We start from the raw sequence: 16478 nt of genomic DNA, 5'->3' as shown, positions 1-16478 counted from the left end.
TTATTTTCCCTTATAACCATGTTATAAGGGAAAATAATACAGTTTATAGACTGTCACCTAGCAACCATGCGTTAAAATATCGCACCGCATCCGCACTTGCTTGCGGATGCTTGCGATTTTCACGCAACCCCATTCACTTCTATGGGGCCTGCATTGCGTGAAAAACGCTCAAAGAGGAGCATGCTGCGATTTTCACGCAACGCACAAGTGATGCGTGAAAATCACCGCTCGTGTGCACAGCCCCATAGAAATGAATGGGTCAGTATTCAGTGCGGGTGCAATGCGTTCACCTCCCGCATCGCGGAATACTCGCTCGTGTGAAAGGGGCCTTAGGATCTGTTTATAATTCCATGTTGGTCGCGTGTTCCTGAAGGTGCTTAAAGGGACCCCCTGCAAGAGTCATACATGATAGCTAGTAAAGAGGCTGTTCTCCAGCTTTTCCAGGAAACAGCATGACAAAAATGTAGGAACAATGGATATACACTGCGTGCAGAATTATTAGGCAAATGAGTATTTTGACCACATCATCCTCTTTATGCATGTTGTCTTACTTCAAGCTGTATAGGCTCGAAAGCCTACTACCAATTAAGCATATTAGGTGATGTGCATCTCTGTAATGAGAAGGGGTGTGGTCTAATGACATCAACACCCTATATTAGGTGTGCATAATTATTAGGCAACTTCCTTTCCTTTGGCAAAATGGGTCAAAAGAAGGACTTGACAGGCTCAGAAAAGTCAAAAATAGTGAGATATCTTGCAGAGGGATGCAGCACTCTTAAAATTGCAAAGCTTCTGAAGCGTGATCATCGAACAATCAAGCGTTTCATTCAAAATAGTCAACAGGGTCGCAAGAAGCGTGTGGAAAAACCAAGGCGCAAAATAACTGCCCATGAACTGAGAAAAGTCAAGCGTGCAGCTGCCAAGATGCCACTTGCCACCAGTTTGGCCATATTTCAGAGCTGCAACATCACTGGAGTGCCCAAAAGCACAAGGTGTGCAATACTCAGAGACATGGCCAAGGTAAGAAAGGCTGAAAGACGACCACCACTGAACAAGACACACAAGCTGAAACGTCAAGACTGGGCCAAGAAATATCTCAAGACTGATTTTTCTAAGGTTTTATGGACTGATGAAATGAGAGTGAGTCTTGATGGGCGAGATGGATGGGCCCGTGGCTGGATTGGTAAAGGGCAGAGAGCTCCAGTCCGACTCAGACGCCAGCAAGGTGGAGGTGGAGTACTGGTTTGGGCTGGTATCATCAAAGATGAGCTTGTGGGGCCTTTTCGGGTTGAGGATGGAGTCAAGCTCAACTCCCAGTCCTACTGCCAGTTTCTGGAAGACACCTTCTTCAAGCAGTGGTACAGGAAGAAGTCTGCATCCTTCAAGAAAAACATGATTTTCATGCAGGACAATGCTCCATCACACGCGTCCAAGTACTCCACAGCGTGGCTGGCAAGAAAGGGTATAAAAGAAGAAAATCTAATGACATGGCCTCCTTGTTCACCTGATCTGAACCCCATTGAGAACCTGTGGTCCATCATCAAATGTGAGATTTACAAGGAGGGAAAACAGTACACCTCTCTGAACAGTGTCTGGGAGGCTGTGGTTGCTGCTGCACGCAATGTTGATGGTGAACAGATCAAAACACTGACAGAATCCATGGATGGCAGGCTTTTGAGTGCCCTTGCAAAGAAAGGTGGCTATATTGGTCACTGATTTGTTTTTGTTTTGTTTTTGAATGTCAGAAATGTATATTTGTGAATGTTGAGATGTTATATTGGTTTCACTGGTAAAAATAAATAATTGAAATGGGTATATATTTGTTTTTTGTTAAGTTGCCTAATAATTATGCACAGTAATAGTCACCTGCACACACAGATATCCCCCTAAAATAGCTAAAACTAAAAACAAACTAAAAACTACTTCCAAAAATATTCAGCTTTGATATTAATGAGTTTTTTGGGTTCATTGAGAACATAGTTGTTGTTCAATAATAAAATTAATCCTCAAAAATACAACTTGCCTAATAATTCTGCACTCCCTGTATAACTGCTGAGCTATAATCCTTACAAGATACAAAGGCAGCCATATTGGTTCCCACTCCATGAAAAATAAGACATAAGCCGGCCTTACACATTAGATTAAAGGGGTTCTGCAGTTTTTTTAAACTGATGATCTATCGGCGGGGGGTCCAACACCCGGGATCCCCGTCGATCAGCTGTTTGAGAAGGCAGCGGCGCTGGCAGTAGTGCCGCGCCCTTCTCGCTGTTTACCGCAGGCCCAGTGACGTCACGACTAGTATCAGTGGCCTGGGCGGGGCTAAGCTCTGTTCACTTGAATGGAGCTTAGCCCCACCCAGGCCAGTGATACTAGTCGTGACGTCACTGGGCCTGCGGTAAACAGTGAGAAGGCCGCGCACTACTGCCAGCGCTGCTGCCTTCTCAAACAGCTGATCGGCGGGGGTTCTAGTTGTCGGACCCCCGCCGATCAGATGCGGATTATCTATCCAGAGGATAGATCATCAGTTTAAAAAAACTGCAGAACCTCTTTAATGTCAGCCGAACCACCTAATCGACCAGTGTGAATGAGGGTGTCCAAACTAATCTCATCCCAGAACAAAAGAATGGGCATGTTGAAATCCAACAGCCCCATCCTCACCTTCGCCCCCCACCGGCATCTGTTATCTGAAGAGCATGTCCAGCCATACAGATAATTGAAAAGACTTTTTAACTGTTGGACTGTGTTTGCATCTTGTACATTTGGCTTTTCTGGAGGTTTTGTAGACCCTCCTGGGTGGGAGTTCAAATGCTTTATGCCTTGGGAAATATGGACACACAATCGGTATCCTAAATGTTTAGCCTGACATTTACTACATATAAATAGAAATTTACTCTGTGTTTACTTCATGTAGTAAACTTCAACCAGATGTGCCGGTGGCCAGACGGGGGTCCAACATGCCCTCCTGATAGAGAAGTGTAGACCTTCGTTAATCAAAACCCTGTGTGCTAAGGCTTCATTGCAGATCAAGAGACGCACCAACCCTCTGGTTTGTTGATGATGTAGCGTCTGTTGCTTCCCTTTTTTTTTATGTTTAGCTTTCCGCGATTTTGTCATGTTTAAAGCAGAAAGGAGAAGCGGTTGACGGGGCACGTGTCCCTTTTATGCATGTAAACACAAATGGAGGAGCTCTGTTCCCCTGTGCCGCTTGTTAGCATTTTATGTATGTGATGAAAGGTCGCTGCCAAGACCCTGTGAGTGAAGAAAACAGTTTAGGTCAGTACGTTCAGCTGCTCTCCACAGTTGATCTGCAGTTTGCTCAGCGTTTCAGAAGAAAAAGGATGATATTGTTTATGAGCTCTGACTATAAAATGAGCTTAAATGAAAATCGGACATCATATACATGACATGACAATCTCTTTCTAACAAAGCCAGAACCAGCACATGGATCCAAAGATCTCCCCATTCATTGCTGCATTTGCTCTGCTAGATTTATTTCAAGCTGGCAGCTTAGGGGGGGAGTGCACTTTCTCAGAGGGCATGTCCTTTCTGCTGCAGCTGGGGGCAGTTGAAGGATGGAACTGACTGGATAGAGAATTTAGAAAAAGGGCAAACAGCAGGTGGCGCTATACAGATTTCAGTGAATAACTCAGTGACTATACTAAATTTGTAATTACATGCAACCACAAGCGTATTCAGACCCAGGGGCTGGTTAGAAAAATGTAGAATATATTTTGTGGCACAACCCCTTTAAGTTTCTGCATTTGCTTGGCTAGCCATTGCCAAAATATTGTTATGAGCAGCATCTCCAGCTTTTGTCGCCATTGGTTTTCACAGCCCTTATTGTATGAGAAAGGCTTGCATGCCGAAACGCGTCCTGGTTGTAGGGCTCTCTGAAAAAATAAAAAGAAGCTTATTCACAAAGACACAGCAGCTGGGATTCCTTTTTCCGTTTTCCTTTTTCTGTTTTTTTTCTCATATTGTATGTTGTACCACCATAACCTCCAGAACAGCCACTCTTCATGCATTTCTCAGCCCAAATTCGGGTGTTCTATGAGGGGTTGTCCGGTGTACATTTCTGGTGTCCAAGGGTGCATGTAGTCCATTCATGCTGTGCTCTTAAAAGACCAATATCATAGCCTTGGGGGTTCTTCAATGTAATGTGTCCTCTATATATTTTTAAGTAGTGAAAATTAGGTAGCGAAGACTATTCTTTGTTTCTAATCTATTTGTGATTGTAGATATTTTATTCTATTTTCTGTACGTGATTATGGGGGCGCCATCTTACCTGAGGTGCTGTTAACAGCATTCAGAGAGATGGATAACAGGAGCCACATGGACAATAGGAATCTGTCATCTAGAGATTTTCGTTAAGTTCCATGGAAGAATGTTGTGGGCATGCTCTGTGACCTGTGCAGAAGTCACTGTACTGGGAAGGTGAGTAGATAAAATATGACCATCAACTATTGTGAAATGGTGGAACCTGTGTTATCTATGTAGAGGTGTTATCTTAGGTTGTAATCCTGTCTGAAATACCATATTTTTCGGACTGTAAGACGTGTTGGACTATAAAACGCATCCGGAATTTAGAGGAGGAAAATAAGAAAAATATATTTTTCACCAGACCTCAGATCAGATCCCCATTCTTCATTAGACCCCCAAGATCCATCAACCTCAGATCAGACCCCCCCAACCTCCATCAGCCTCAGATCAGACCCCCATTAGCCTCAGATCGGACCCCTCCATCAGCCTTAACTCAGATCCCCATCAACCTCAGCTCAAACCCCAATCAGATATCTGATCGCACTCCATCATCAGCTTCAGATCGGACCCCTTCATCATACCTCAGATGAGATATTAAAATAAATAAACTTACTTTGCTTGCTCATGGCAGCGCTGCCATTCTGCAGATCCGCTCACCATTCCCTGATCATCTTCTGGTCCATGCTGCACTGTCACTGCGTGCCTTATGTGCCCTACTTCTTGACGGTGTACGCAGAGTGTGGCCCGGAAGAAGATCAGCAAAGCTTCCCTCACCGCTCTCCCTCCTGCATGCTGATAACCACTTCCGTAATGGAAACAGTCATTAGCATTTGGACTATAAGACGCATTGCCACTTTCGCGGGTAAAAAAGTGCGTCTTACAGTCCGAAAAATATGGTAACCATAAAAAATGCTCTCTACAGATCAGGAATTGTCAGCTTATTATGAGCCTTAAGGGGCCAAAGTGAAAACTGCAAGATTTCAGGGTTGTTCTTAAAATATAGATAGTGGCATTAAAAAATAAAAACAAAAACACCAAGGTCCTTATTTATTTAAGACTGGCGTGTGCTTTACTGGTCTTGATATGGCCTGTGCTGTAATTAATGATGAGTCTCCTCATAAATGACATTCCTGCTTCGGCAGTCCGTGTGCTGGAATGAAATCTATGGCAGCTCGGATCTGCTCTAGATTTCAGTCATTATTTATGCCAGTTTCTGGTGTAAATAATGACAACTGTGCCGGGGGCCAACGGCCCCACACCCATACCCAGCCGTTATCACTCCCATTTTTCATGGGTGCTGGAAAAAATGCCAATTATGGCTAGAAAAGTTGCAATGACATTTAAAAAGTCACAAAAACATCATAGGAGCAGAAATAAATCATAAATAATGGAGTGGAGGATACATCCGTTTCTGACCATGGTGCCCATCATTATGACAGGAAGAATACTGCTGCACTGTTCCCATCAAAGAGGACAGAATCTGCAATCGAGGTTCCTGATGTTGCCTCCTAATGCAATGGGAACAGAGCCATATAAAAGCACAGATGGTGTCAGACTGAAGGCTAAATTAAACCGTAGAAACCCATTCTTCCAGGTTCCTCAAAGCTCTGGAATGAATCTGCTGCCCTAACGCAAATGTGTCTTACTGTAGTCCCGTCAGGAGCTGTCACATTCTTGTCCTTGTGGTGTCATGGCCTGTTGGCTCATCTCTTCTGGTATATTTGCCCTCCTTGTGTGCTTCTGCATCACTGGTAAAGTAAATTGGGTTCTCGTGCTGTGTGCTTGGTAGGATAGTCATAGATGTAGAATCTCTCCTTAGGATCCTACCAATGGTTCCACATTTTTCCCATACTGGAAGGTTCATTTAACAAAATTTGAAATGATTTTCCAGTAAAGGATCATTCCATAGCAAAACCTGTAGTACATTAAAATGTCTTAATAAGCGCCGGATTATCAGAAGCCATTTCATTTCATTTCATCATTGTGAAGTACCGTAAGTAGGAGAAGCGGAAATTTCCATGCCGTTCTGGAAAAACTAGGACACATTGAAGCCCTGAGCGTAATTTTATTTACTTAAGTGACCGGTCGTAATTCTCTTCATAGAGATATGTGAATTGGTGTCCGGCAGCGTATTTGTTGTAACATGAAGGTGACGGTACGGAGCTAACTGATGGCGCCGCGGGGAAAGGAGATGTTGCCATAGTTACATATGGCAAGAATAATTATATTTTGATATTGAATGCATTTGATCATTGTAGTTTATTTTTGTCATTTGGTTACATCGTCTTTTTATCTGTTCCAAATTTCTGGAAAAAAGTGCTAAAAAGCAAAAGATAATTGATCATTGAACGTATAGTATTTATAAAGCGACTGACCGGATTCGTGATATATAAAGCCTCTGCTCCAGTGCCACCATTTCTTGTCTAGGAGCTTCCATGTGCTTTTGCATCCATACAGCCGCTTCGCAAAAGATAAGACCTGTCTTATACTTCGCCGAATTGTGCGGGCTATGGTTCCATTGAAATCAATGGGTTTACCATGATGCGTTGTTCACGCTGAGTTTTTTTTGGTGCGTTTCTGCCTCAAAATCGGCTCCAAAAATGGCTAAAATAAACAGACTTCCGTAAATTATATATTTTTTTTTTTACACGTGTAAAAAAGTAGATCTTGGGGCAGAATCAGCCCTGAATTTCCCTTTGAAATGAATGGGAAGCAGAAAAAAAGCAGCTCCAAATAAGTTGATACGTTTTTGTAAATTTTCTGCGCTTTTTTTGACGCAGATCTGCTTCAAAAACCTCAAGTACAAAAATCAGCTTTGTAATGAGATGAACACCCATTGGGTAAAAAAAGGCACCAAAAACACATAAAAAACAGCATGTATTTTGCGCTGATTTTTTTAAGCGTGTTTTTTGTAGAATCAGTCGTGTGAACTGGCCCTTAGTGTATTTTTGCCTTATCCTCGGGTTAGGTCATCAGTATCTGATCAGTGGGGGTCCAACATCCAGGACCCCCGCCGATCAGCTGTTTGAGACGGCACTGCCGCTCGCAGTAGCGCTGCATCCTTCTCGCAGCTTTGCCTAGGCCATGTGACGTTATGTCATCCGTCACATGTTCTAAGCCCGGCTCAGCTCCATTGAAGTGAATGGGCCTGAGCTGCGGATATCAAGCACTGAGAGAAGGCCGCGGCGTTACTATGAGCGTTGATGCCTTCTCAAACAGCTGATTGGTGGGGGTCCCGAGGGTCAGACCCCCAGTTATCAGTAAAAAAAATTGTGGAAAACCCCTTTTAAGCTGACCGCATGCGTTAGCTGTATAGTAACTGAACCCGTCCAATATCAGCTGGATCGGCGGACCATCTAATGTGTATGGGGCTTCCCGACTTTCCCCAGATCTTGGGGGTGTAAAGCTTCGAGAGTGTTGGGTTTCTACATAACTGATCCCTTTGTTCTTGGGGAGCGGACACCAACTATTGGGGATTCACTCAGAAACAATACATCGGTTTGCGTTACCATCAAAACAAAATGACTTACTTCCTGAAGAAAAACGTTTAAAAACTAATTAATTTTTGTTACCTTTAAAAACGTGGCTATCCGCCAAAATGCTTAAAGTGCAGGAGGGAGGGCGGCTACTGTCAGTTTTAAATATTCATCACATAGCCACCCTTCTGGTATCCGATATGGAGATCTATATTACCATCTTGGTGTTGTGTTCCTGGACACCATGTATCTCTCTCTACTTATGGCATGGATAACATATACATCGCGGGGAGCTATTGCAGGATATTTTATTTGGTGAGTGCTATTGTTTCTAGCTCACAAAGCCTCCAGCACCCCTAACCACAATCGCCACTGCACTAATTCCACATAAACCCTTGTATGATTAAACGTCTGCTCGATGCGTTTCTATGCCACCTTCATTTATATTGGCATGTCCTCAAGAGCAGAAAAAACCAAACACAAGGTTAAGTGAGCGCTGCCGGCCCATACACACCTGCGAACACACCTGCAAGAGTGCTGGAAAGCAGCTTTCTCCTCTCTCCCATTCACAACATACGAATGCTTAGTTGAGCATGCATGTGTATAGGGGACTGGGAGATGTAGCCGCCTGCCTATTACACCATTGCCTGCCCTGCCTGTTCGTCAGCAGAGGAGACCGCTGCTATTACATGCAGCGATCTCCTCCTCAGTATGGGGAGGAGTGATCGCTTTTGTCATCACTAGTCCCCATACTGAATCACTGTTTGCCGCCAGCAGATTGTGATTATACGGTATTATCTGTCGCCGACAATCAAAGATTTTTAAACCTGCTAAAAGATTCTGATTACTTAATTCAACGGGTAATCGGCGGCAGTATTACACTGCCAGATCATCACTAACGAGCGTTGATACGAGCCCTTTTTAGTGATAATCTGAACGATTATCTTCTGCTAGGACATGATTTCCTCTGCAGCATGGGGGGGAGCGATCGTTATGCCATACTGTCGAGTGGTTTGCCTGAATTTCCCAATAAACGTGCCGTTTGCTCATTCATCAGGTAATCGGCGGCAGTATTACACTGCCAGATCATCACTAACGAGCGTTGATACGAGCACTTTTTAGTGATAATCTGAACGATTATCTTCTGCTAGGACATGAAGCGATTTCCTCTGCAGCATGGGGGGGGGGGGGGGGGGGGTCGTTATGCCATACTGTCGAGTGGTTTGCCTGAATTTCCCAATGAACGTGCCGTTTGCTCATTCATCAGGTAATCGTGGCAGTATTACACTGCCAGATCATCGCTAACGAGCATTCATGCGAATGCTCATTAGCAATTTTCGGCCAAAATATCGCCCAGTGTAAGACAGCCTTTAGGTTGAATAATGCCATATAAATGACGGCCGACAGAGAACAATAGGTTGTGTTAAACTGCGCTGCAAATGTAGCGGAAGAAAAATGTTTGGTGCTGTGTCAGACGATTACTTTTATTTCTTTTACTGACTGAAAATGTGCTAAAACTTGTTAGCAATTTTCATGTCTGACTTTTCAAAGGATTGTGACCTATTGATCTCATTCATAGCATGAATTGCCGAAAGTAAATGTAGCCATTAGTTTCTATATGACAGTGCAGCCGATTAGACAATACCCAGTCCTCAACCTCTCAGCTAAACGTTTTTTTGTCTGCACGCACATGACAACATACGGGCTACCACACTTTTCAGACTTAGAAGACCTGTGCCCTCTCCTGACGTGTCTGTTTTAGTAGCTGCTTGCATTCCCCATGTACAGAGCATGTATTCGTATGACTTTATGTTTTGCCGTTCCTCTATTATTCCTTCTAGAACTTTGAATGAATTGTCAGAAGTTTACAATAAAGGACCTTTATTACATACTGCTGGTAATTCGTTCATAAAAAAATTCTAGCATGAATAATAAAGGAATGGCACAGCATCGAGTCATGTGTCATCAGAAAATGATCTATTGTTTTAATCATGTTTTTGTGTTAAACATGTTTTTAAAGAATTTTGGTGATGCTATTTTTAATTTTCCATGCCACTATCTATATTAAAAATATCCCAGAAAATCCTGCAGTTTTCGCACTGGCTACTGAGCCTAATAATAGGCACCACTTCTTGGTCTTTACATATCACGTTCATGCAGTTATCTGCTTATCATTACAAGCAGGATTACTACTATATATATATATTGTGGGGTTTCGCTCTGGTAGATAGGGTAAGCGGGCGCAGTACAGAGGCAAAATACAAGTTCTTAACTCAAAATGTCAGTGTTTATTCACACTTGAGGCAAAATTGCACAAAACAGCATGTAACTTTGCAGTCTTGGTGTTAATTCACACACAATGGAAAGTTTATATAACACAAGTCACCTTGCTGGCAGTTCTGCCTCCAGTAGTCCACAGCAGGCTTTAGGGGGCCTGTTTCCCCAGCGTGCGGCTCTCAGCCCTCCAGCACGGCACAAAGCCTCAGATCCCAAAAACAGAGACATCTCTGCTGAGCCCAGCTGCCTATTTAAGGACAGCCAGGTGCTGCCAAAACCCGGATCAGCGCTTAAACTCCTGTCCGGTATTTGGCCTCATCTGGCTGAAGCCCAGCCGAACATGCTGGGAGGAAAATACCTGCCTTGCCAGACACAACCCCTCACTGTGCCACTATATATATATATATATATATATATATATATATATAATATAAACAGGATCCACCATTCACAATAGGTGATATCACAGCTTGTCTACTCCCTCCTGACCTATGCACAAGTCACAGAATATTCCTGGAAAACTCTACCATAGAAGTCAGTGAGGTCCCCTCCTGACCATTGTGTCTATAGTCCATGGTGGCTTCTGTAAAACATCTATCTAAATTAAGTTAACAGCTCAGGCAAGATGGCCACCCCCATAATCATAGTCAGGAAATGGGATAAAAAAAAAAAAACTGCCGTCTACTCTTAGTTTTGCTTTGTAATATGACTTTTCTATAAAACCCCACAAGTAGTCGAAGTCAATGAATAGACACATCTTGGATAGATCTAAGGCCTTGTGGAAAATCCATTCTTGTTTTATCCATAAAGAATCCATTTGTGGTCCGTGTGTCCGTTTTTTGCCCTCTGCGTGTCATCTGCTACCAGCAGTCCGTGAAAGACCACTGACGGAACATGGATGCCACCTGCATCGTGTCAGTGTTTTTTTTTCACTGAGCCATAGGCTTCAATGAGAGTGTTTTGTCCATGTCCCACGGTCAGTGGAAAAGCACTCATATGTAAGCAAACACATTAAATGTCAATGGGTACGTGTCCTGTCCGTGAAGTGTGAACGAGGCCTGGCCGTGCTCGTATTGAAAGGGTCTGCAATCCGGAAGGTCCGGTGCGTAACGGAGGCGCGGAACCCCACGGAAGCACTACGGAGTGAATGAGTCCGCAATCCACATTCGGCGGCCCTACTATCGGTGCCTGTGAATTGCGGGCCGCAGCACACGTTCGTGTGCATGGGCCCTAAGCCTGTAGTTGACTGGAGTAAAGTGTTTGGAATGATAGCGTCACTCTGAGGAGGAACGTTCTTGGCATAGACATTTAGATGATGTTCTGAGGAGACGGTAGGTATCTCGATTATGGATTCATTCTTTGCGTTCTACAATTCTTTCGTTGTGCATTGCTTGTACATTCTCCTTTGCTCTGCTCTTTGTCATCGGCATCAATCCTGTTTAGATCCTCTCTACGTGGTGAAATTCCTGACAGCATTGCTTAATGTCTCATTTGGTCAAAGAGCCAAACATTTTATTAGCCCTAAAAAAAAATTTTTTTTTTAAATACAGGGAATCCAAAGTCTGCTTTTAAGTGTTAAGTGTCAGCCTGTGAGGATCGAGAAATCATTTTATAGAAACAATTAGTAGGATCCCAGAATCCGTCTTACGACTTATTGTCTCTCATTGAATTCTCCGCTCTGTGATTTATTCGTCTTACCTTATTGGAGCGTACAATGTAATTAGCGACACTGATTTAACAGTCTTGGCAGTGTCTTCACAATTCTGTTACCTACTCATTACAGCTGCTCATTTGGTTTCAATGTGTTATATAATAGGGAGTAAAACACTAACCAAAGGTGACCAGAGCCAGGAGTCGGACTGTGAGCTTAAAGTGGCCCTGGAAAAAAACTAATAAATAAATAAGAGCGGCCCCATATTGTAGGCGGATCCAGATTGACAGAAGGCGGGGCAACACAAGTAGGCGGGGACAACAGAAGTAGGCGGGGCCAACTGTACCTTAGTGCAGCACAAATACAGTACCGCCCCAGCAGAACCATACACTAATAGTGCAGCATAAAATACTGCCACCCGTGTTCAACTGGCCTAAGGACAGTTGAATTCATGAGGGGACCTGTACAGGGTGGCCAGGGGCATAAGTACCTGATGGTCGGAGCATTAATTAATGCTGAGAGCATCAGATTATGTACCCAGCTGACAGCTGGGTGGAGGCCTTGGGTGGCCCCCTGGGAATCTGCCCACCAGGAAATTTCCCTGTAGGGTCTATGACAAGTCCACCACTAGACCAGAGCGCTGCTAGGATGCTTGGAGGTTCTTTTACCTCTGTAGATGGAGCAGTGGGATAGGGTGGATCTCCGTGAACCCAAGAATATAATGCATACCTCGATTCCTCCACAGCAAGCCATCAATACTGTGACATACATAATAAATGTTATGCGACGTCGGATGCTTAAACTGGGTTTTCAGTCCTTAGGACAGGCTATCAATATCCATTGTCTGGGATCCGACTTCTGATCCCACACTGATCTGCTCCAGCAAGTGCTGTGGCCCTTTCGCTGTTTACAAGCCACAGCTGCGTCTTAGTGAGCGGTTCCTGGTGCTGCAGCTCACTGCACCTTCAAGTGAATAAGGCCTCATGCACACCACCTGTATTGCAAACCCTGGATCTGCAAAACACGGACACCTAATGCGTGCAATCCTTATTTTTCTCACTCCCATTACTAGAAATGACTATTCTAATAATAATAATAATAATAATATAATAATAGGACATGTTCTGTAATCTGAGGAAAAAACACAGATGCGGACAGCACGCGAATGATGTGTGTGCAATCCATTTTTTTTTCTAGCAGACCCATGGGAATGAATGGGTCTATGTGCAATCCACAAAAAAAATGCGGATCGGACACGGATGCAAGATACGGTCGTGTGCAACCTTCCCATAAAAGTCAATAAACATCTTGCGGTCCGTCTAGTTGCTGTCAAGCTTTTCTCTAAGGGTACATTCACACAACAGTGGAAAAAAAGGCTGCTAAAAATGGCAAAACTGTCCATTATTAACGCCCGTTTTTTCACAGATGCCTTTGTGAAAAAGGCCCTTTGAATAGTACGAGGCTGTTGGTCTGTGAAAACGAACAGAATAGGACATGTCCTATTTTTTAGCAACCGTTATTCACAGCCCATTAAAAAAAAAAAATGGCAGTGTGAACAGAACCATAGACTGTAATGCAGACTATATGAAAAGGCGCTGGCCTCTCTGGTTGCCAGGACCGCCGGAGTGTACATAGGTCGGCACTTTTTCCTATAGTGTGCAAGCACGTCCACTGCTGCTGGATTACATGGTGGTCATAACCCCTGGATGGAGCAGTGTATAATGTGATGGAAAAATGAATCCAGCCAGCAAAGGAGACAATATGGACAATCACAATACTTTAGGAAGTGCCTGGTATTAACTTTCTCTACGTGGTAAACGCCACTTGCTGAAGTGAGACCAGCCCTTTTAATGCAGTTAATAGCGGCTCAGGCAAGATGGCCGCCCCCATAATCATGTACAGAAAATAGAATACACAATCTGCAGTCAGAAAAAAAAACAAATTTGAAAAAGTGAACATCTAGTTTTAAGTAGTAGAAAATATTAGGCGATGCTTTCCATTAACCCCTGAATCCCTGTTCCCTCTCGTACGTTCCTGCAGTCTTCCTGACTGCAGTAATGTTCGCAGTAACGCATACGTCTCATATCTCATTTAGCATAAAAGGGTTGTTAGAGCCAAGGGGTAAGTTGTGAATAAGCCGGTAACGATCCAGCAGTGTTGGCAAAACAGCTGAATCTGGAACCATACCGCGTCCTCTGCAGGCCTATTCTAAAGAGCTATTTCCATGAAGGACGGAAGCTGATTGTTCTGGTATTGACAGAAAACAAGCACTTCTCACTAAACCTTTATCACGACGCACAGTTGGAATTTCTAGCGCTTTAACATGTTGTTTTTTTTGTGAACAGAATAGGGGATGGTTTGGCGGTGAGATCGGGGGCTCATTGATGGAAGCGCACTCTAGTGATCCATTAGCTCAACCGGTTATAGCTGTCGAGTTTGCCGTCTGCTTTTATGGGCTGCGGTCCAGCTGGGTGTCCTTAATCTTATCTATTTGCTTGTTTGTTTAGGACGGGAAGACTTTCGTTTTACCTGCTACCTTCGAAGATGGAAAAGAGAAGTGTCCATATGATCCGGTCATAGGTTACACCGGTCTTATAATAGGTAAGATGCGTGTGTATTAATGTATTAATGCCCGCTTTTTAGTAGAAACTGTGCCACTTTTTAAATGGGCTATGTCTGGTATTGCAGGTTAGCCTTATTCACTTTAATGGGGCTGCGATGCAACGACATATACAGTCTGTGGACAAAATGCTTGGGTTTCTCGGAAAAAAACAAGCAAAAACAATCTCTGATAGATGCAGGTCTCATCTCTGGGACCCGCACCTATCGCTAGAACACAGCCCGCTAAGTGAAGGAGGGCGCACCACTCCATTCATTTCTATCAGGCTGACGGAAATGGCCAAGCCAGCTCTTGGTTATTTTCGTCAGTCCCATTGAAATGAATGGAGGCCGACCGCGCATGCGCAGTCCACTCTTCTTCACATTCTGGGCTACGTTCTAGAGATAAGTGCGGGTCCCAGAAGTGAGGTGAGACCTGCATATATCAGACTTTGGGGCAGATATGTCTCCAGTGTATCAGATAGGCCAACCCCTTTAAACTACCATTAAAATATGTTTATGATGACATATTAACGGCCTAAATGTGAATATTCTATGTAAATTAGAAAAAGAACATAGGTTTCCTGGATATAATTTTTTGAAGTCACTCCATGTATTCTACTTCCTGTCCTAACTCCTGTTCCATTGCTTAGATTTCTAGCTTTGCAGACAGTCTTGCTTGACATTCTCAGTCAGACCATTTACTCCGAACAGAGAGGGAAGTGGTATAAATGACTCCATTGGAGCATCACACATTACACTGATAAGTGCAGTGCCCTTTTGTGCACATCTTTATCTTGGCGTATCAAGAACAATAGAGGGACCATACTGTTATCCTATATTCTACATCTACTATTATACTAGCAGATGAAATTGTTCCATTGCAGCAGCAGTAAAAAAAAAAAAAAAACAATGGGTTACCTATCTACTGTATATAGGAATATTATTTCTCTGTGCTGACTACAGAGGGACAAAATTTGAGTTTAATGTTCATTGGCATAGTAATGCTAAAATTAAAAAAAATCCCTACAAATGTTTTCTATGAATACACCTTTCTAACATAAATATCCCTTTAAGGCCCCTTTCACACGAGCGAGTTTTCCGCGTGGGTGCGATGCGTGATGTGAACGCATCGCACCCGCACTGAATCCTGACCCATTTATTTCAATGGGTCTGTGTACATGAGCGTTTTTTTTTTTCACGCATCAGTTCTGCGTCGCGTGAAAATCGCAGCATGTTCTATATTCTGCGTTTTTCACGCAGACCTGGCCCCATAGAAGTGAATAGGGCTTCAGTGAAAAACGCATTGCATCAGGAAGCAAGTGCGGGTGCGATGTTTTTTTCACTGATGGTTGCTAAGCGATGTTGTTTGTAAACCTTCCGTTTTTTATCACGCGTGTGAAAAACGCAGCAAAAGGCATTGCACCCGTGCGGAAAAAACTGAACGCAATCGCAGACAAAACTGACTGAACTTGCTTGCAAAATGGTGCGAGTTTCACTGAACGCATCCGGGCCTAATCCGTCTCGCTCGCATTCACAGAATGCTTAGTAAAATGTCCATTGAGGGGTTAAAAATAATAAACAAATTTAACTCACCCCATCCACTTGATCGCGTAGCGGATCGCCTCTTCTTTCTACTTTCTTCAGGACCTGGCTAAAGGACCTTTGATGACGTCACTGCGCTCATCACATGGTCCATCACCTCACGCATTGCACCCGCGCGGAATTTTCGCTCATGTGAAAGGAGCCTAAGAGATGTTGTTTGTAAACCTTCAGTTTTTTATCTCGCGCGTGAAAAACGCATCAAAACGCATTGCACCCGCGTGGAAAAAACTGAACAGCTGAACGCAATCGCAGACTTACTTGCAAAATGGTGCGAGTTTCCCTGAACACATCGGGACCTAATCCGTCATGCTCGTGTAAAAGGGGCCTAAGGCCTAAAACCATAGCACAAAATCTGGTCCGCCTACCGTGTTCAAATTTTTATGCTTCTGCCTCATGTAGTGGAGGGGCAGTTGGTCCCCTTACGACTGCTACCTCTACAACCCTTCTATCTACAAGCTTACGCTTTGCCTATTTAGGAAAGGCCAGTGGTCAGTGTCTTAAAAGATTACCCTCTTAACTCTATGATGGCAGTTTTTCCACTTTTCTTTTATTCTGTTTTGACATTGCATTCAATATCTCATGAAAATACAGTTTAGTGTTTTTTCCATAAC

The 16478-nt window shown here is 43.6% G+C and overlaps 1 protein-coding gene across 1 annotated transcript in view; it reads left to right on the top strand.

The window, feature by feature from the left end:
- The window catches only part of SEMA4G (semaphorin 4G), a 209045-nt gene that overhangs the window by 117883 nt on the left and 74684 nt on the right, over positions 1–16478 (top strand). The window contains exon 6 of the mRNA XM_040438633.1: positions 14172–14265. Coding sequence (XP_040294567.1) covers positions 14172–14265 — 94 coding nt within the window. The remainder of the gene's footprint in view (positions 1–14171; positions 14266–16478) is intronic.

Source organism: Bufo bufo, chromosome 6, assembly GCF_905171765.1.
Source record: "Bufo bufo chromosome 6, aBufBuf1.1, whole genome shotgun sequence".
NCBI lineage: Eukaryota > Metazoa > Chordata > Amphibia > Anura > Bufonidae > Bufo > Bufo bufo.
Note: the sequence above shows the minus strand (reverse complement) of the source record. Positions and strands in the feature narration are given on the sequence as shown.